We start from the raw sequence: 23,374 nt of genomic DNA on the forward strand, positions 1-23,374 counted from the left end.
GTAGGCCAAGAAATTTGAAGAAAGTGGGCCATGTCAACAGCAGTGGTGTAGACAATGAGAACTATGTCAACAGCATCTCTTCTTTTTCCACTGGAGAAAAGTCTTCCTATCTGTCGAATTCAGGTAAGCTTATTCTTTTTTAATGAAATAAGGTAGCCATGATTTTATTCATGTCGTCTGTTGTGCTATGTATTTTTCACAAAATCCTTGTAGAATGCATCGTACAAGCGTTATATTATGATAATTGACATTATTTTCTGAAAAAGAAATAAAGCAGTAAGTTGGGAAGACTGTAAAAATAATCATAATCATTAATAAAGCCCGAGAAAGGTAATTTAGATGCAGTAATCATATGGAATGAATTATGTAATAAAAATTATTTAAATTGTTCATATCATGTTGATATTTTGAAGCTTTAAACAAACTTAAAATTAAACGTACAAAATTTCACACAAATGAGTATTTACTCATTTACACGAATCATAAAGTAAAAAAGAAAACTGGATAAGAAATTTTTAAAAAATAATAATATGTTTGTTTTTTCAAAGTTCCAATTTCTCCCTACACACGCAGATGACATTAAACATAGCGCGCTTCATGAAATATGCCTACGTGACAAGTCTGTGTGATTTACACACCAATAACTCACACAAAACTTATTAAAAACATTCCTTAAATGGTGAGAGAATTTTCTTAGGTGCAATTAAACTTAAAATTCTTTTATTAGTTATACAGAGAAGTGGTTTATAAGAAGAAATATGGACCAGTGTACAAAGTGTGGCTCAGCCCTGGACATGTATTTATATCTGTAAGGAATGGGAGACAACTCTTCACATTTGACTCAAAAAGTACATCACAGGTATAATGCAATTTTAAGCATTGATGATATATTTCACTTTTCATGAGAATTCATCAGTCTAGTAAAATATTGCAGCCAATCTGTAATTATAATTATATAAAGATATAGTCATAGTTAAATTTGTAAAGGCGATATGAAAAATTGAAGATTTATTTATTTACAATTGAAGTCTGGTATCTCAAAGACCGATATCTCAAATACCAGGATATGTCAAAGTGATTTGGAGGTCCAAACACTTATTCTTTAAGTATGTTATTCTGGATATCTCAAATCCTCTGATATTTTAAAGTCTTTTCTTGGTTCCATCGAATTTGAGATAACAGGGTTTGATTGTATGTCATCTCTCTGAATAGAAAAGTTTTTTCTATTATAAAGTTCTGATCTCAAAGATTTGAGTTGTTTGCAAAAGAATGTATTTGGTTATCTAAATGTTGTATAAATAGAATTCATTATCATTATGATTATTGTTATAAGTAAGAGTGCAATAGCATGAAGAATTGTTTTGTCACATTAGAACTGATAAAATGCAGACACGACAAAGTTCTGAATGCAGTTTAAATTATCATTACAATCCAGGCTGGTTAAAAAAAATGTTGATCTTGTGAAATGTTAACCATAATAATTGGGCCAAATTTAAAGACGTACAACACACTGGGGGAGATAACTCTTGCGATTTCAATAAAACGTTTAACATAACGTCAAATTTGACGTTAATTAAGAAGCGTCAAAATGACGAGCGAAATGATCCCGATGTAATTAATGTAAAAAAAAAAAAAAAGAATAGAGGTTTTTATTGTAGTTTCCTTAGGAATACCAAATCATATCCTTTATCATTTGCGCAATTGCAATAAATCTCCCCCCTCCATAAAAAAGTAAAATAGACAAGTTCCTCAAACTTCTTTAATTTAAATTTCGTTAATTAATTCTTTAAGTTGTATTTATGATACACACAAAGGCATTTTTTTAATCTAAAAATGTTAATGCTACTCTACATTGCTTTTTCCCGTTACAATCGGCCGCATAACATTGAGAATAAATGTTACTGGTATGTCTAAATATTATCACATTATGAAAATATATAAACATTTTCTTGCTTTTCATTTCTTTGAAAAAAAATTAAAAAGAGTAACCGTTTTCAGAAGGTCACTGATCAAAGAGAAACAACTCTAGATCTAAAAGTGTATGTCTTTCCTCCCCTTAACTGAGTTATTCCTCCTGTTTTCCGAAGAATTATGTTTTTCCCTCACAAATACACAGATTCATTCATAGTGTGTTGACAAGAACTGAAAGCCAAAGTTTATACAAATTAAAGTAAGTATCAACAGTGAAAAATTATTTACTAAAATTAATACATCGGTTGCACCCCACTGAGAAAATCTTTTACAGTAGACAGTTTCAGTTCGCATTTCCTTGAATAAAAACAAACGATTGATACAGTACCAATGTAGATGATTATACCATTGTAGATGATTCAAGCACATAATTTTAATATTGATAAATAATTTACAATTTGGTACAATCGAAGTTAATTTGGACGAATACATCATTTCCATTCATTGACACAACAGAAGGATACAATATCCGGGGGTGGGGGGCACCCCTCTCGTTTGAAAACAGAAATAATTTAAAATCTGTATGTACATATATTCCATTTTCATCTCAAGAGAGTTGTACATACATCACTGTTGGTTCATGAACTTAAAAAATGATATTCAATGCAAGTAGAAGTCATATAAATGTTTGAAACTGCACCTGTGTGCATGAAATCCAAATCAGACACTTGGTCATAAAATCCTTAGAAAAATAGTTTTACTAAATATAAATATAAAAAAAATAATTTTTAAAATAACAAAAAACATTAGTAGTCAATATTTAATCTGTATACACGAATGAAGGACATTACTTTAGGAGATCAATATATTATGCAGACGCAACCAATGTTTTGTTTTTTTTTCAAGCTCGAATGTCCTGCATTGCATAGAAGAATGGAGGAGGGGGGGTGGTCTTAAAATTTCAGAAATTGCTTTTTCATCTTCATATAAATGCAGATGTAAAGTTTTATATTTGTGATAAATATAATTTACATTACATTTTTTAAGTAAAATATTTTTTCCAGCTAGGAATTTTTATTTGTATTTGTAGAATCATAGCATTGCTTTCGTCCCAAGTCTGAAAGACGCTATGAGAAACGTAACTTACAGAGAGAGGGGGAGGGGAGATTTTCCGCTATAAATTCAAAACGCGTCGTTTAAAAAATTTTCAAAAAATTATCAAGAACATTTTGATCATCAGTTACAAGAAATAATTTTTTTTTCAAAATTAAACGACAGATTTTTTTCATAAAAAAATATTTCATTTGAAAATCACGCATTTTTCAATGCAAAAATGAACCATAGTTTTTCAGTTTAAATTCTTCAAAATCGTTTTTCTTGAAGTGTACCTCTACAAAATCACTTTGTTTGTATGTTTTAATAGTGAAACGAACGATTCGATAAATTTTGACAGCTAGACTAACCTTAAATATTTTAAAATTAGGGATTTTATAGTTAGTTGGTTGAATTTTTTTTTGTACTCGTGATCAGCCAAAGGGCGGTAACTTTAGGAACTTCCTGTCCAAATTTGGCTCTAACGATTTTGACCAAAATGTTCATACACATAGTAGATATTGTCATGTATAAGAAATATAAAAATAGCGAAAATTAAACGACAGGAAATTTTTGGGGTAGGTGTGTTGTACATCCTTAAAATTACAAAAGATTTTGTTGAAATTAAACTAGAGTACCTAAAAATATCACTTTCTACAAGTTGATTATTAATACACATGATGATCCACTTGTTTACACTCAAATGAGAACAAATTTGGACTGATGAAAAATTTAGTGGGCTTGTAAATTCTAGGAAACCATCAGCCAAAAAGCTAAAAGAAGTTTTTATGCCCCGCCATGAATATAGCCGGGGCATATAGTGTTTGTCATGTCCGTCTTCCGTCCTTCTGTCCTTCCGTCTGTCCTTCCGTCACACTTTGCGTTTAGCTCTGTTCAAAGCTCAGTTTCGAAAAAAACTATCCAAGATATTTTTATCAAACTTCATATGCTGATAGATATTGATGAGAGCTATGCAACTGCATCAACATTTTTTGACCTTGACCTTTCCTTTGACCTTGACCTCACTTTTCTTAAATTAGTGTTTAGCTCAGTTTTAAAGATACCATTCAAGATAGTGTAATCAAACTTCATATGTTGATACATACTGATGTAAGCTATTCAACATCATCAACATTTTTTGACCTTGACCTTTCTTTTGACCTTGACCTCACTTTTCTTAAATTAGTGTTTAGCTCAGTTTTAAAGATACCATTCAAGATAGTGTAATCAAACTTCATATGTTGATACATACTGATGTAAGCTATTCAACTGCATCACTATTTTTTGACCTTGACCTTTCTTTTGACCTTGACCTCACTTTTCTTAAATTAGTGTTTAGCTCAGTTTTAAAGATATCATTTAAGATAGTGTTATCAAACTTCACATGCTGATACATACTGATGAGAGCTATTCAACTGCATCAACATTTTTTTACCTTGATCTTTCCTTTGACCTTGACCTCACTTTCCTCAAATTAGTGTTTAGCTCAGTTTTAAAGAAACCATTCATAATATTTTTATCAAACTTCATATGTTGATACATACTGATTTAACCTTTTCAACTGAATCAACAATTTTTGACCTTGACCTTTCCTTTGACATTGACCTCACTTTTCTTAAATTAGTGTCAAACTTCATATGCTGGTACATACTGATGAGAGCTATTACACTGCATCACTATTTTTTGACCTTGACCTTTCCTTTGACCTTGACCTCACTTTTCTCAATTTGTATTAAAATGTTGCATTACTAATATACCCTCATCGGGGCATTCATGTCCTATGGACATATTTCTAGTTATTTGCAAAGACTGTCATTATACAATGAAAATATCTCTGAAATTCACTTTTCATGAATTTTACTCCTTTAATTTTGCAAGGATGAAAACAAAGGATGCCTTGATTTACAAAACTTAGATCAACCCATCCTTGATATCTTACCATCTGATTTGAGACAGTGTGTTTATATTGTAAGTATTAAATGATCTTCTTTATCTTACAAAAGAATCTTCTTTTGAGTACCAGTAATGTAGAGAAAGATGTAAAATATGCTGTTGATTTTAATATACATGTAGATAAGTTTATTTTATGTGTCATTAAGTGTTTGTAGATTTACAAGAATTGATCTCATTTGTAGGTTCAGAACAATGGTTATGTACAGTGCTGGAAATTTCGAGCAGACAGGACCTGGGTTTTAGAACAGGAGTTTAATATATGTAACAGCAATAGGTCAGAGGTCACAAGTGTGTGTTTTCATCCTATACACAGTGCACTTTACTGGTGTGAAAAAAGAGTGACTTCCTCATCAGACCGCTCTATATATTGTATATGTAGGAGGAAAGTCCCCAATGGTGATTATTTCTCTTACTGTTATATACAGATAGGGATACAATTCTTTTGGTCTTGCAGAATCAATTAGGAAATTGTAATTGAGAAGTTCATTGATAAGTGTTGTATTAAAAACAATTAAAATTTTCACAATTACTTGACGTTTTCCTTATGATTAGATAAAAATCCATTCTATAATTAAAACAGTATGGAATTTTTTTTGAATTATAAAGAAAATGTTTTAAACGTCAAGTACCTGTGAAATTTTGAATATCAATCCCCACAGATGAGGAGAACTTGTCAGAGCAGGAGCTTGGTCCTGTAGAAGCCATTATGCACAATATCTGTCTGTGTCAGCTCTGTCCCCTACAACAGGGTGTGGCAATCATTATTAAGTAAGCTAGCAAATATAATGAACAGCCTACTCATTCAGTATTTAGAAATCTCAAAAAGAATAATATATATTTGGGATTTTCTGAATTTTAATGTGGAAAAGTATCAAAATGTATTATTATTGTTTCATGTCATTGCAGAAGTAGGCCTCCTTTGGTTTCAATGGTAATTTTGTGGAATCAATCTAGTAACATAGTCACTATGTATTCGGGTCCTTACATGTTGTCAGTGGAAAACCCCAGCTCAACACAAGCCTTTGATTTCACTTCACTGGGATTCAAGTTCATTAACATCAGTATTCAGGTTGATACTTATAGTGGTGTTTTTTAATTTCATTAAGTTTGAATTGTAAATATTTCTGTAAATCTTCATTTCTTACAGAACATTTGAAAATTACAGATAATTGAAAAAAAAGAAAACTTCAAAGAGCACATCACTGTAAAAAATTCTACAATCATTGTGTGATTTCAAAATTATTTATTTGTAATGTAGGTCAGGGATAAATTCAGAATGATAGGATATGCATACAATTCTCAGAAAATGGAGTTAGCTGTTATTGAAGAGGGCAGCATTGTCAGAAAACTCTCAGATGGAAAAGGTAGGTAGAACAATAGCATCAGGATCCAGGGCCCCATTTTACAAAAGAACTTATGACTACGATCAAAATGTAATTTTGTGAATAACTTTCTATCTTACATGGTTTTAATAATTTTAAAAAGAAATTTGAAAGATATTTTTATGCAAGTAATTTTTAATTGAATAATTAATTTTGGAAGATTTTACAATCAAATAAAGTTTTTGGTCTTAATCATAAGTTCTTTTGTAAAACAGGACCCAGGTCTTGGATTACCATGGAGAGAATCAAATCTGATTTCTAAAATTAGCAAGTAAGGACATATTCACAAGTCAAGTTTGATGCTTTGCAGTTTTTTTAATGATCAAAACAGAAATTAAGATTATATAATATAATATGCAGCATGCCATTGACAAAGTCAAGGTCATTAGAAATGACAGCATGAAATTCTTCTCAAGTCAAAACAAAAAGAAGCATTGAAAGTCACTGGGAGAGACAAAATAAAATTTCTGTCTAGGCCACAAGTCTGTAATAGAGAAACACAAGTTTGTGACATAAAAATAGCTTAACATAGGTAGTATATGTAGAAAAATTTGCTACATGATACTCAGGTGCAGTCAGGGCACTCAGGGCCTGTGGGTCTGTTGTCAGATTAAAGTGGATAATGAATGTTAGATGTCCCAGTTTATGTACAGTAGGTTACTTTTCAAGGTCCTGACTGTGCATTGTCTTTTGATTCTGTGACGTTGTCCTCTGTAATGTAGTCTTAATGAGTGAAGTGTTTGGTGACTGTTCAATTTTCTAGTTTAAAATCTGATTTCAGAGGAATTGGTTGAGATAAAACTTGACATTAGCACAGGAAATCTGGAAGAAGGCACATGGTTTAGTCATCAAGGAAGCCTGGGATTTCTGAGCAAATCTAATCTTCTGTAAGTTAAACCTTGACATTTCATGTCAAAATGTAAAGCTATTACATTGGTCTAGGACTATGTTTTAAACCAGAGAGTACTGAAAGAGTACAGGCCTTAACGTATCCACTTTTAACAAACCAAAAATATTTAGAAATTTAAATTTGAATTATTTTTTTAATACCCCCCGCAAATGAAGTTTGGGGGGGGGGGTATATTGGAATCAGCTTGTCCGTCTGTCTGTCCATCTGTCTGTAGTTGAGATTTTGTCTGGACCATTTCTTGGAAACTGTTGCAAGGATTTGTCTGAAAATTTGTACACTTATTCTTTGCCATATGAAGGTGTGCACCTGATATTTTCATCATGATTGGATAATTTTTTTGCATTTTACAGGTGTTTTTTTCATTTTTATTATGTAGTTTTGTCCGGATCTGTTCCCAGAGACTATTGCATAGATTTGTATGAAAATTTGTACACTTATTATTTACCATATGAATATGTGCACCTGGTATTTTCAACATTATTTGATAATTTTCTGCATTTTACAGGTGTTTTTTTTTTTTTCATTTTTATTGACTTAGTCATTTCGGGTTCATGTCTAAGGTTTGAGACATAGAATCTAGAACATCTGTACAAAAATGTGAACTTCAGCTTAAAACTACTCATTAGAACTTAAAAAAAAATCACAAAGTATTAAAAACAGTTTTTACATTACACAGCAGATAGTGTAAATCCATTTGTCCCTTGGGAGTAATGAGTGGACATGCATCCAGTTAAAGATTAATTAATGAGTTCTGTGTGGGAAGCTGTTAGGGCATCTCTGATCAAGCAGGTCTTATCTATATCTCCTGGGAATTGGGCAGAAAGAAATAAAGATCTCTGTTGTCTTAGTCTCTTAATTGTAATTTATGTCTGTCAAAATACATACCCGGTAGTTACTGGAACCAGCCTTTTATTTTTAAAATGAGTTTGATATAAAGGTATTAAGATCAATTTGATTTTGTATAATTAATTATGATATTTTTTTTTCAACAAACAATTTGCAGAGTGTCATGTCTCACAAAGATGACAGATAGTTGCAAACTATTTTTTCAATGTAATAAAAAACACTGTAATTACTAGTATTGATGTTTTATTAGGCTGCACCTTAGTTTCATTCATTAAAAAAAAAATATAATGAAATTTTCACTCTAAATGTTTAAGCAAATTGTGAACACCTCTCACATCTAGAAAACATTAGTGATTTGGTACTTTCTCTGAAAAACCCAGCGGGGGGTATTTGTCCCTTTTGGACTGTTCTAGTTTTTTTTAATCTGTAAAAGTAGGGGTAAAATCTCATTGTTGAGGTATTGATTATTATGCAAAAACATTATTTTACCTGAAAGTTGTTGTATGCTTTGTAACTAAAACATTCATAATTTAAAGTTACATTTTGTCTATCTCCCTTGCAAAGTTGCTCTTCGTTCCTCTCTTAGACACCTCTGCAATTGGCTCACGTCAAGCTTTTTAACACAAAGCATAAAACAAAATGTAATATAATAATAATGATATTCCAATGATTATTTCAAATTAAACTAATAGTTCTAGATCTATTTACTAAATATCTATCTTAAAAAAACAAACAATAGCACAAACATTTAATACTGAATTTAAAAAAAATGCACTATTTCTTGTGCTTATCACTGTGATTTGCAGAGGTGAATGTATAAGCCAACGGTAGAGAGTGAAATTTGTCTTCATTTTGATTCTGGTGTTAATTTTTAGTCTTTTGTAAATACAAATGATTTAAATGCACACTAATTTCCAGTGTACTAGCTTGGGCTATATGGGCCGTTGATATTGGCCTGGGTAGTTCTGTGGTTAGAGCACCTGGGGTCCTGGGTTTGAAACCCGGTCAAGTTATATATATTCTTTATTCATTCCTCCTTTCCTACTACACCAGTATTCCAAAGTTTGATTCTTACTTGCACACCAGTATTTATTTTTCCTAAAATTATTGTAAATCCATCCTCAAATTCTCTAGATATCTTTTAGAAAAGCAGACAGACAGGTGATCAGCTAGACAAACTCTACTGAGAGCTTAACTTCCTCCCAAACTTTTGTTTACAGAGGTAAATATCATCATATAGTGAGGTAATGTATGTTTTGAAATATTTTCAATAGATTATTTGACCTGACCTCTGGGAGATTGGTAGACAATATCATGCCACCAGAGGGAGCTGATTTTGAGGGCATTTGCTGCGGTAGTCCAGCGACAGTAACTCCTGCTGTATATACAGAAAACAATTTATATTTACTCATGGTAAAAACACTGGTTTATTTGTTTCTTTTATTTGCATGTAATTTTTGAAAACTTAAATTTGGAAAATTGGCACGGATGTATGAATTGTATTGAAACAGAAACATGTACATATTAACAATAATTTTCAAAACAAGTGTAGAACTACAGTGTAATTTGTTACTTTAAATGAAATTTGAGGGGTACATGTATATACGATTAAACCTCTCTGTCTCATTATCCCTCTGACACAAACTATGGAAAGCATATTTTCATATCATGTCTAGAGCTGACCATATCTCAGTGATTAAGAAATGTTGTTAAAAAAACTGAGTTGACAAAGTTCAGTACAAAATAATGTACCTGTAATTATGTATTTAATATACATCAGAAGCAGAGAAGGAAGGAGGAGTGGGATTTGACTACAACATTGTCATCTGAGGATTTTCAAACAACAGCGCTTCAGATAGCCCACCTTGAACAGGTATTTATTGTGGGTTTATACTCATAAATCCTAATAGGGTAAATATGCATGTAGTATCTGTCCACACAAGCTCTTTTTATTCATGTAACTTGAACTCATAAATCCTAATAGGGTAAATACGCATGTAATATCTGTCCATACAAGCTCTTTTCATGTAACTTGAACTAAGTGGCCATTTTCTGAATTTCAATGCTTCTTCCATTGTCGCTATCTATTTCATCACTTCCACAGTTAATCTTTAGCTAACCTGAGCAAAAGGCTTAAGTGAGCTTTTCTGATCAAAAAGTGTCTATCTGTCTGTTGGGTGTTGTCTGTAATCTTCTCACATTTTTTACTTCTTCTCCAGTACCAATGGACTAATTTCACCGAAACTTATCATAAAGCATCCTTGGGAGAAGGGAATTCAAGTTTGTTCAAATTAAGGGTAATGCCCTCTTTCAAAGAGAGAATAAGAATTAGTGAAAAATTAATTGCATTTTTCAGTCATCTTTTTCAAGAACCACTGGGCCAAAGATGAAACTTATTTGAAAGCTTCATTACATAGTGTAAATTCATAGGAATATATATGAAAAAATCTTTAAAAATCTTCTTATGAAGAACAGCAAAGCCATGATTAATCATATTAATATGGAAGCATCCTCAAGTAGAGTGGATTCATTTGTTCAAATCATGACCCCGGGGGTAGGGTGGGGCCACAATAAGTGATCAAAGTTTTACACAGGAATATACATGTAAAGGAAAAAATCTTTAAAAATCTTCCTGTTAAGAAAGCAAAGTCCTGATTAGTCAATTAGTCAGTGGTAGGATTTGGGCCACAATAGGAGGTCAAAGTTTTACACAGGAATATATTGGAAATCATTTTCTGAAGAAGAACAGGAGGACCAAAGTGACTCAGTTGATCCCATAGGCCTCTTGTTTTGATTCCTTATCATGTTGGAGAAACCCTAGTGTGCATTTGATCGGTTGTCTTGATGCCTAAGTAATGAAGTATACATCCTTCGAAGAAATATAAGTTTTGCAAAGGGAGAAAAGAGTTCTAGCTTTCCTTGATTTTTTTAATAGTCAAAAGACACTTGTCAAACTTCATGTTTTTGACAATTAATGAGATAGATTGAGAATCTGGAGTTGGAGAAAAAATTGGTATCTGATGCCATAGTTATGGAACCTATATTTATTACTAACCTTTATTTCTTTGCATTGCAAACCTGTTAATTGTTTATAGTAGGGCTGTGCAATAATATCAATATTCTGGTATATTGTGATTCATTAACAAAAAATATCGTATTGCAATATGTTTTTCCAGTACCAATATACTGACAAAATGCCTGAGTTTTAGATTTCTAAAGTAAAATATGAAATTTAATATGTCAGAAACGTTTTCAATCGTGCCAAACACTAAGGTTGCTGTTGTAGGTTGCATTTCATTGCAAAACTGTAGTGAAATCAAACAAGAGTCTTTTTGTTACAATGTATTTATAATAGTTATATACACTCTGCTTATGAATGGTTAAAAAAATTGGAAAAGAGCATTTTAACTGTTATTGAAAATATTGCAATACATATCGCAATACAGTTAAAAATATTGCAATATATCGCAATACAAAATACCCAGCCCTAGTTTATAGTAATTAAATATCCTTAGGATTAGTTCATATTTTTCTTGTTAAGGAGAAAACAGAGAATCCCTCTACAAGTATTCAGAAAAAGCTATCAGAATTACAGCAGACATGGTCCAAATCAAAAGATCAAAAACCTGCCACAAAACTTGCAGAGATTGTAGGTAAGAACCCGTATATTCTGTCTATGTTACTAAAATAAGTAGTTGTCATTTGGTTATGTTCCATCTCATCATTTCATTTAAAATGTTTTTGTTTTTACTAGTTTTTCAGTAGTAATTCAAATGTTTTAAAGAAGTAAGTTTGTATTATTGTATTATAAAGTATGATTTTATCAGATTATTGGCACACTTTTGTTCTCAACAGAGCCATACCTAGATGAATATTGGAAGATTGAGAAAATTCCAACCAAAGCATTTCAAGTAATAACTTTATATTTTACTTAGATTAGATTTTCACTTCCAGCATATTATGAACAATCCTTGAGAACAAATTTTGTCTTCATAATGACCGAAAGTACAGTATTTTTCAATTATGACAATATTTTTTTATAGATATTTTATAGAATTGAGATTATGTATGCCACTGTCAAGTTTCATAGGTACATGTAGATGAGTGTAACAATGTATACTTTTTTTATCTACCTTGTATAATAATCAAATTTAGAAAACAGTTGAAAATTGGGTGGGAATGGCACAATTTGCAAGTGAAATATAGTCAAATTTCAACTATCAAACCAAAAATGGGGGGGGGGGGGCCTTGAGTTATTCACATCCATTGCAGTTCTTTAAATCTTTGGAAAAAAAAGTTCAGTACAGTCAAAGTAGGATTAGATCTACTAAAACTATGGAGAAGTTTAATAAACTAATGTACTAAGTGTGAATAATCTCTTTATTTTATGATTGACAGCCCTCAAGGTCAGCCTGCCCCGCCTCCGTGGATGAAGAAGTTCTCCATGTGTTGGACCCTAAGTCTAGTATCCCCATGTCTGGTCGCCATGCACGCCTCCTCTCCCTGGCCCACTCACACCCAAAACAAGTCCTCGCTGTCCTAGAATCACAGATGGAGTTTCACACAGGTTTGTAGTGGGATTTAAATGGTAAATGATATAGGAAACCAGTCAAATGTAGCATTAATCTTTCTACAAAATACAATGGAAATTGATGTGCTTTGTTAAAGGATTTTATCTTGTAATAATTGTTGCTATGGAGATGATGATAGTAATACCATCTTTATCACAGATGATATTAAATGCATTGTAGTAGAAAGTTATGTCATTGATATTAAGTGTCTAGGGATTATTTTAAAAAAAGTTTTGTTGTATGAATGGTATATGTATGACATTTTTTCTGTAGGTGACATCAGTACGGCCCAGATCCAGCGCTGGCAGTGTATTCTGGCTCCAGATACGTCACCGAGTCCTGTCAGTAGTGATGTAGCTGTGCCAATGTTTGAGCACATCTGTCGTCTGCTATACCAACTTCAACCAAACAAACTGGTATGGATTTAAAATTTTTACTTTTGTATGGATAATAAATCAAACAAGTCTATGAGTTCTGTAGGAAAGAAATGAACAAAATCTGATTTTATTATTTATTAGTATGTTGTCCAAATATTTTTTGTTTTTGGTGTACATTGTATTTTCATAAAACATGAAATGCCTGGGTTTTTTTTGTTTTTTTATCATCATATTCATAAAGTAATATTTGGCAACCAACCTATTATTGATGTATTTGAAACATGTATCAAAATATTTCAAAAATGTACAAGTATGTTATGACTATAAACAATTGAGTTTAAATTAAACAAGGTCCCACCTTAGGAACATACTTCATGTATATACATGTACCAGCAATCACATTCAGACAAAATACCCTGGTAATGCTCAAATAAAACAGAGTTACAAAATACCAATAACTTGATCCAAAAAAGTTGATTTAAAAAAACTCAATTAAAAAATAAGTGTTCTCTAGTAAATTATTCTTATAAAGAATGTGCAATTTTTTTTTTTTAATTAAATTTACTACGTGTATTTATTTATTTTGTAGATGCAGTTTGTGAAAATTTGCCAAATGATCAATGACCAAAAAGTGGGAGTATCTGCATTTATTAGAAAACGTCAAGCTGTATGTACAAGTTGTTTTTCTTGTAATTTCAAATTTCTTTTACATTGTTTAATTAATCATCTTTTATAACTGTACAAAAATCATCCAAATTCATCATATTTATTGTCTTGATAAAAATTATTCATGAATTTTTAAAAAGATTAATATATAGTAAAGTAATGTGTCACCATTCTCGGACTCAATCAATTTCAAAAAATAAGATTGCTTGTAAAGTATGAAATCAATTCGCCATCTCCAACTGGGTTGTTAATTTACCAGATTCAGTATTATGAGCGAGCTGTGAGCTGTGTACAGGACTTAGAGGAAGTAGTTACCTCCCCTGAATCAGCCAAAGCATTTGTCTCACTGCTTCTGGCCAGGTGAGTCCCATAGAATTTTACATTAAAAATAATTTCATTTTTATTGGAGAATAGTTTTGATGTCATTCCTCAAAGTAATAAGCTCTTATAGAGTAGCCTCCCTCTTCCTCAGAATCTGTGTACAATCTATTAATGAAATAAATGGTCTGTGTAGTTCTTCAATATCACTCTAGCATCCATTTGTCTCTCACCAGGGCTGATTAACAGTTTCAATCAAGGAGCCTGAAGAAGTCTCAAATGTTCCATAATTTAACCTCACCATTTAGAATTTCATGAAAATACTAATGCCTTACCATTCTGTTATTCAGCAAACAAGAGAACTGTGAGATGAAGGCACTGAAGTTCTACCTGGACCACAGACACTGGGAGCTAGCTCTGGATTTACTCGGGGATCATAGTGACGACTCACCACTTCACTTCAAACTCTTCCACTGTCTCCTGGACAGAATCAACAAGGTATTTGATTACTTAACTGGAAAGGGAGATAATCTGTCAAGAATACATGTAAATAAAAAGAGGAATTTAGGAATATACATTGTTTTCTTGATTTATTACAATTTTTTAGCTTATTTACAAAAAAGGAGTAAACCTGATCTCAGTAGTTTAATCAAGGACATTATTTGTAAAAAATCAATTTAAATTTGAGGGAGGGGGAACTCCTGAAAGTCAAAAGCAATTATTCTCTAATATTTTTATATTCATGTATTTACAGGAGAATGTTTTGACAGACTACATTGTGAGAACGTTTTCACTAATGCCAAATATCAAAAGGTGAGGATGTAGTTACAATAATCATGGTACAGTATATACATGTATGAACATTGCCTTATTTGATTTATAGAGAATTAGAAAAAGTAAAGAACAGGTGTATGGTGAGTCTCGCAAATGCTTTCATAGATTTATTATCACCCGCAGGAGCAGGTGATCTTTTTGTGATTGTGTTAGAAAGTGCACAGTGAAAATAAGACATTATTTTTTTATCGATAGCTTAATTCCTTAATGATAACATGTAATATATTTGAGTTTTATTTCATTTTTAAGTGGATGATTTTATCAAAAAAGGGTGTACAAAGAGGCACTCCCCGACATTGGAGTGTGTAACATGAATGCAAATCATTATGTTTTTAGCTCACCTGAGCTGAAGGCTCAAGAGAGCTTTTCTGATCACATTTTGTCCGGCATCCGTCTGTCTGTCTGTCCGTCTATCTGTCTGTAAACTTTTCACATTTTTGACTTCTTCTCAAGAACCACTGGGCCAAATTCAACCAAACTTGCCACAAAGTATCCTTGGGTAAAGGGGATTCAAGTTTGTTCAAATGAAGGGCCACGCCCTCTTTCAAGGGGAGATAATTAGGAATTAGTGAAAAAATAATGGCATCATTTAAAAATCTTCTTCTCAAGAACCACTGGGCCAGGAAAGATGAAACTTATGTGGAAAACATCCTCAGGTAGTGTAGATTCAAGTTTGTTCAAATCATGACCCCCGGGGGTAGGGAGGGACCACAATGGGGGATCAATGTTTTACATAGAAATATATAGGAAAATATCTTTAAAAATTTTCTTCTTAAAGGTGCTTAGACACAGACTTGAACTTAATATTTTCTCAAATTTTCTGTATAATATCACGACTTATATATTGCAATAGCATTTCACTCGAAAAGATAATAAAAAACTTATTTCATCTGGAAAATATTGGAACTACGAATTTTGGGACGCGTTTGGTTAACACATCCTTGCACTTTCACAAAATTTTAATTTTATCCTTAATATTTAAGAAAAGTAGCAATTTTGTGAAAGTGCAAGGATATGTCTATCAAACGCGTCTAGAAATTCGAAGTTTCAATAACTTCAAGATAAAATAAGATTTTTATTAGGTCACCTAAGTCACTCAGGTGACCTATTGCTATCTGTTTTCGTCCGTTGTCGTGCATCGTGTGTTAACATTTGAACATTTTCAGCTTCTTCTCTGAAACCGCTGAACCAATTTCAGCCAATTTTAGCATATTGCATCTATGTGTGAAGGGGAACAAAATTTGTGAATTTCATGGTCCCTGCCCCCCTAGGGCCTGAGGGGTGGGGCTAAAACCACCAAAATTAATTCAATCTTTAAAAATCTTCTTCTTTACTCCTGGACATCAAGCAGTCAAACTGTTGGCATGATTGTAATGAGCATTAAGCCCTCTACCAAAATTATGAAATTCATGGCCCCAGAGTCGGGGGTTCTGGTGCTAGGGCAGGGCTATATAGATCATATAGTGAAAGTGCATTATTTCTTTGAAAATCTTCTTCTCTACTCCTGAGTATTATTGAAACAAATTGAATACACAGTTATGATAAGCAAGAGTGACTCTACAAAACTTTTGAAATTCATGGCCCCAGGGTCAGGGTTCTGGTGCTAGGGCTGGGCTATATAGATCATATAGTGAAAGTGCATTATTTCTTTGAAAATCTTTTTCTCTACTCCTGGGTATTATTGAATCAAATTAAATACATAGTTATGATAAGCAAGAGTGACTCTACCAAAATTGTGAAATTCATGGCCCCAGGGTCAGGGGTTCTGGTGCTAGGGCGGGGCTATATAGATCATATAGTGAAAGTGCATTATTTCTTTGAAAATCTTCTTCTCTGCTCCTTGGTATTATTGAAACAAATTAAATACATAGTTATGATAAGCAAGAGTGACTCTACCAAAATTGTGAAATTCATGGCCCCAGGGTCAGGGGTTCTGGTGCTAGGGCGGGGCTATATAGATCATATAGTGAAAGTGCATTATTTCTTTGAAAATCTTCTTCTCTACTCCTGGGTATTATTGAAACAAATTGAATACATAGTTATGATAAGCAAGGGTGACTACCAAAATTGTAAAATTCATGGCCCCAGGGTCGGGGTTCTGGTGCTATGGCGGGGCTATATAGATCATATAGTGAAAGTGCATTATTTCTTTGAAAATCTTCTTCTCTACTCCTGGGTTCTATTTAAACAAACGACCGGTAAGTACATTGTTATGGTACATTGTTATGATACGCAAGGATGCCTCTTCCAAAATTGTGAATTTCATGGCCCCAGGGTCAAGGGTACTGGTGAAAAAGGGGGAAGGGGGGGGGGCTCTATTGATTATAAAGTGATAAAGCAAAATTTCTTTGAAAATATTCTTTTCTGCTTCTGGTTAAAAAGCAAAGAAGGTAAGTATATAGTTATGATAAGCAAGAGTGCTTCTTCCAGAGTAGTGAATTGCATGACCCCTGGGTCAGATGTACTGGTGTAAGGGTAGGGCTCTTGATAATATAGTGAAAATGCATTAATTCTATCAAATAATCCTGTCGGCTCCTTAGTGCTAAGGAGATAAGCAAAGTGATTACTTATGATGAGCAAACCTCTGGTCCCAGGGTGAGTGGCTCTGGTGTTTCTCGATGGGGAGGGGGGGCTCTATTGATAATATAGTGAATCTGTAGTAAAAATGCATTATTTCTTTAAAAATCTTCTCTGCACCTGGGCATATCAGAAGCAAAAAGAGTATAAGTTTTAATAAGGAAGGGTATTTTTACCAGATTTTTGAACATCTGGACCATTTGGTCAAGTGTTCTGGTCCTGGCCAGGGCTCTATTAATTTGTATTCTACTGAGAGGAGTTATTCCCCTTTGCCATTTACTTTTGATAATTAATCACTGTAAATAATATACTTGAAAGGTTAATAGAATAAGAGAATTATGCAAGAATTTTTATTGTATAATACAGAAAGTACTTTCGTAGTTTTAATGATCAGGTAGACTTGTAAGTAATAGATAAATAAAAATAAGGGTGGGTAAAAATAAGGGTTGATAAAAATTAGACAAAAATAACTTGTCTTATTAAATGTTCATCAAAGACCAAGAGAGGCCAATGTAAGAGATTTCAACAAGGAATTAAAAAAGTAGAGAAGCACTGATAGTTTGTAAATGTACTGTATGGTGAGAGTGATAAATGGGGAACAGATTAGAACCTAATTTATGAACTGTTAATGAATTCTAGACTAATTATTTTGTTGATCCTAATCACCCTATTTTTCTTGCTTTTGGGCAACAAAGCTTTACCTTTCAGTTCATTTTCTACTCTATGGATCCTCTAAATTGTTGTGCAATACTCAGGTGACCGTTAAGGCCCTTGGGCCTCTTGTTATATTTAAGTATGAAATGGTATAGCAACTTATATATCATGAAATTATACAGAAAATTTGAGAAAATATTAACTTCAAATCTGTGTCCAAGTACCTTTAAGAACAGCAAAGCCATGATTGGTCATATTTATATGGAAGCATCCTCAGGTAGTGTAGATTCAAGTTTGTTCAAATCATGACCCCCAGGGGTAGGGTGGGGCCACAATGGGGGATCAAAGTTTTACATAGAAATATATAGGAAAATATCTTTAAAAATCTTCTTCTTAAGAACAGCAAAGCCATGATTGGTCATATTTATATGGAAGCATCCTCAGGTAGTGTAGATTCAAGTTTGTTCAAATCATGACCCCCGGGGGTAGGGTGGGGCCACAATGGGGTATCAAAGTTTTACATAGAAATATATAGGAAAATATCTTTAAAAATCTTCTTCTTAAGAACAGCAAAGCCATGATTGGTCATATTTATATGGAAGCATCCTCAGGTAGTGTAGATTCAAGTTTGTTCAAATCATGACCCCCGGGGGTAGGGTGGGGCCACAATGGGGTATCAAAGTTTTACATAGAAATATATAGGAAAATATCTTTAAAAATTTTCTTCTCAAGATCAGCAAAGCCATGATTGGTCATATTTTTATGGAAGCATCCTCAGGTAGTGTAGATTCAAGTTTGCTCAAATCATAACCCCTGAGGGGTAGGTGGGGCCACAATGGGGGATCAAAGTTTTGCATAGAAATATATAGGAAAATATCTTTAAAAATCTTCTTCTTAAGAACAGCAAAGCCATGATTGGTCATATTTATATGGAAGCATCCTCAGGTAGTGTAGATTCAAGTTTGTTCAAATCATGACCCCCGGGGGTAGGGTGGGGCCACAATGGGTGATCTAAGTTTATAGAGGAATATATAGGAAAAAATCTTTTTCTCAAGAAAAGAAAAGCCATGATTAGACAAATTGATATGGAGGCATCCTTGGGTAGTGTAGAATGAAATGTGTTCAAATGAGGGCCCTTGGGGGTAGGGTGGCACCACAATGGGGGATCAGATTTTTACAAATGAAAATATGGGAAAAAATTTGCTGCTCAAGAACATCAAAGCCATTTGTTATGTTGATATAAAAGCATCATCAGATAGTTTAAAATCCCCCCCCCCCCCGTAAACTTTTCAATACTGAACTGATTTTTGCTTTTTAGCTCACCTGAGCTTGAGCTGAAAGCTCAGTTGAGCCTTTCTGATCACCATTTGTCTGTAGTTCGTCTGTCCGTCCGTCTGTCTGTAAACTTTTCACATTTTCAACTTCCTCTCAAGAACCACTGGGCCAATTTCAACCAAACTTGCCACAAAGCATCCTTGGGTGAAGGTAGCTGCAATAATGTAGCCCTCTCCGATTTTTTTAATCTGCTATTTTCTGGAGCGGGGCCACAATGGAGGATCAAAGTTTAACATAGAAATATATAGGAAAAACCTTTAAAAATCTTCTTTTCAAGAACATCAAAGCCATGAAGAGTCATATTTATATGGAAGCATTATCAGGTAGTGTAGATTCAAGTTTGTTCAAATCATGACCCCCGGGGGTAGGGTGGGGCCAAAATGGAGGATCAAAGTTTTACATAGGAATATATAGGAAAAACCTTTAAAAATCTTCTTTTCAAGAACAGCAAAGCCATGATGAGTCATATTTATATGGAAGCATTATCAGGTAGTGTAGATTCAAGTTTGTTCAAATCATGACCTCTGGGGGTAGGGTGGGGCCAAAATGGAGGATCAAAGTTTTACATAGAAATATATAGGAAAAATTTTAAAAATATTTTTCTCAGGAACAGCAAAGCCCTGATTGAACATATTTATGTGGAAGCATCCTCAGGTAGAATAGATTCTATTTTGTTCAAATCATGACCCCCTGGGGATAGGCCGGGGCCACAATGGAGGATGAAAGTCTTAGATAGAAATATGTAGGAAAATTTTCTTTTTCTGAAAATCTGCAAAGCAATGATCAGTCATTTTGATATTGAAGCACCCTCAGGTATTCAAGTTTGTTAAAATGATGTCTCCTGGGGATAGGGTGGGGCCATAATGGGAGATCGAAAATTTTACATAGGAATATATAGGAAAATATCTTCTTCTCAAGAACTAAAAAACATGTTTAGTCATTTTGATATGGAAGTATCCTCAGGTAGTGTAAATTCAATTTTGTTCAAATGATGACCCCCGGGGCCTAGGGTGGGGCCCAATGGGGGACCAAAAGTTTTACATAAGAACACATAGAAAAAAATATTTCTTCTCAAGAACAGAAAAGCTATTTTAGTCATAATGATATGGAAGCATCCTCAGGTAGTGTAGATTCAAGTTTGTTCAAATGATGACCCCTTGGATAGGGAGGAGCTACAATGGGGGATCAAATTTTTACAAAGGAATATATGGGAACATTTTTTTTAAAATCTTCTCAAGTACAACAAAGCCATATGTTATATTGACATGGAAGACATGGCATCATCAGGTAGTTTAAAATTCAACACCCCCCCCCCCCCCCCCCAGTTATCTTTTCAATGCTGAGCTGATTTGTGCTTTTGCCTAGCCAATGTGCTCAGGTGAGCGATGTGGCCCATGGGCCTCTTGTTTTCCTAGCCAATATGCTCAGGTGAGCGATGTGGTCCTATTGTTTGAATATTTATTACAATGCCATAAGTGATTAAAAAAAAGTGATTAAAAACTAGAGGTACTGTGAGTAGGTACTTTGAGCAACGAGCTCACAAAATGATACCTTCAGCTCCCAGATGATTATAATGGCAAAGTTCATTTTTTTTTGCCATGGGAAAGCCCAAATATCTGTCCAATCAAAACATAAAGCCACTTCTGTATATCTTACAATTTGTGTTTTTTTGTTTTTAGCTCCATATAAGCTATAGTTTTGAAATAAAAATATTTATACTTTTTCTACTTTGAAAATTTACTTTCCTTGGACTTTTTCTTGTGAAAACATATTAAGATGCTCTCTTTTTTGCGGCCAATTTTGCATCAACCTTAACTTGTTTCTAGTATTAGAAATCATGAATATATTTCTTCAGAATCAATAGTCCAATAAGTCTTACATGTTTAATTATGTATATTTTGATGGAAAATCACTATATTTTAAATGATTTATTCTGGAGAGTAGTAGGATACCTGTATACAGTACAATTTGTTTAGTATACAAACACGGATATAGCTAATTAATGGATATAGTGAAGTTTTTTTTTTTTTTGGATCCCTGTTAAAATTCTTAACAATTCTTTGTAAAAACTTAAGGTTATAAGGAACTCTGATAAAGTGAACTGATTTTGTGTCCTGCAGAGATTTAAAAAAAATTGAAATTCAAATCATTTTAAAAAAAAATATACAAAGATCTCAAAAATTGAATTAGTGAATTGATATTGAATTGACATTAATTTTGGTAAGACAGTTATACATGTATTTACATTCAGTTTATCAGAAAACTGTAGCAATCCAGGTAAATTTTGTATTTAATACTTCCGAGGACATATTTGGAACTCATTATCAAAGGAAAGCAAGTATTTTGCAAATTCACTATATTAACCCAAAAGAATTCATTATGCAAATATAAGTATATAACAAATTACAGATATAGCAAGTAAATTCACAGATTGGCAGGATTTTATTATAATTGAGTTTTACTCTATTATTATAACATTACAATAAGTAAAACATTACTTCCTCTTACAGCTCATGAAATTTAATTTTGTATCAAATCTTTCAATCTTCTACAAAAAAAGTATTCACAAATAATTTTTTTTTACAGTGCTTATATTGAAATGGTGATTTTTACATACAAAGTAGTCATAATTTGCATACAACATTCCAGTATATGTATATAGTGAAATAGGTTTGCTTATTTGTATTAAAAATAAGTAGATTAAGATTTTTTTTTAATTTTACATTTATTTTTGTCATTTGCCTTTTTTTTTTTTTTTTATACTTTTTAAATATCATTAAGGTATATATTGTCATATAAAATATAGACCCAAAAGTGATGATTTTATTTAACCTAGCCATATTTGAAAATTCTGGAATGAATTTTATATGATTACTATTTTTAGCTTTACCTCAGTGACACAACTTATCTCCCCTTGTGACACTTGGACTGCGGCTGAAGTTTTCTCCCCTAGTTCTGTTCCATTTGGACAAGTTAAGTCAATACTACTCAGTAAACTGGTGGATAAAAGCCCAGCAGACTGACCAATCAGGGAATTTATAGACTAAAGTATATCTAAGGTTGTTAAATATGCCAAATATTTATTTTTAGATTTCATACTATCATTGTCTTTCAAGAGACTTTTAGTTAAGATGTAAATATGTGTATGTCAAAAGGTGCAATACTGAGAGACGAATTAAGTGCATTTCAAGCAAAATTGTTGAGACCTTACCAATACCTGACCAGGTTCATATAGTCATGAGTAGACTGAATTGAAAGGTCAATAACCATTTCATTAAATGATCCAGAATTTTACAACATCTCCACACCACAGTTTTTGTCTTCAGTTAAAAACACTTACATGTATACTACAATATGTTGTGTAAGAACATATCATAATAATATTATATTTCAACAGTTTAACAAGTGTTTAAGAAAGTGGAAAACTACATAATCAAACAATAAATTCTCAACCATTTACTAATAAAGGTGTTTAGTTTCTTCGATACTGGTGTTTGCCTTTTTACATCTACAAAGACACATGCCATAAAATGCTTAATTTGATTGGTCAGTGAAAACTTAAGCAAATCTATGGTTGGTCAAGAGAGAAAACCGCAATAAACGTCTTGGACTTCATTTAAGGAATAACTGTCTAATTTTTTGGTTTCATGATGTGATCAATCGATTGGCTTGCGTGATAATTTGCATAAACGCCTTCGGCGTTTATGCATAAAATTATCACAGAAACCAATCGATTGATCATCGTCATGAAACCAAAAAATCTGACAGTTATTCCTTATATTTACATGCTCTTGATTCTGCAAATTCACATGCTACAAGCCCCGCTTCTGTCTCTGTCTGTCCTGCCCCGCACGTGATTTTTTTTTTCACCACACCTATTGATGAACCAGTAGATTTATGTAGAAATAAAGTATTTTTACTATTTGAAATTTTATCTCAGACAAAGAC

At 32.8% G+C, this 23,374-nt stretch overlaps 1 protein-coding gene across 1 annotated transcript; it reads left to right on the top strand.

The window, feature by feature from the left end:
- LOC133204412 (uncharacterized) lies at positions 1-22,911 on the top strand. The gene is made up of 19 exons (XM_061340139.1): positions 1-123; positions 728-859; positions 4,882-4,971; positions 5,139-5,352; positions 5,616-5,724; positions 5,863-6,025; positions 6,215-6,320; positions 7,120-7,225; positions 9,369-9,507; positions 9,875-9,967; positions 11,636-11,747; positions 11,950-12,005; positions 12,493-12,661; positions 12,939-13,081; positions 13,632-13,709; positions 13,968-14,068; positions 14,377-14,524; positions 14,781-14,839; positions 22,311-22,911. Exons 1-19 carry the CDS (start codon positions 55-57, stop codon positions 22,447-22,449), a joined length of 2,226 nt encoding a protein of 741 aa, XP_061196123.1. The 5' UTR covers positions 1-54; the 3' UTR covers positions 22,450-22,911.
- Positions 22,912-23,374: the final 463 nt, after the last annotated feature.

The sequence above is a fragment of the Saccostrea echinata genome, unplaced genomic scaffold (genome assembly GCF_033153115.1).
Source record: "Saccostrea echinata isolate AGI-Se365-2 ecotype Australia unplaced genomic scaffold, CSIRO_AGI_Sech_v1 ptg000053l, whole genome shotgun sequence".
NCBI classification, from domain to species: domain Eukaryota; kingdom Metazoa; phylum Mollusca; class Bivalvia; order Ostreida; family Ostreidae; genus Saccostrea; species Saccostrea echinata.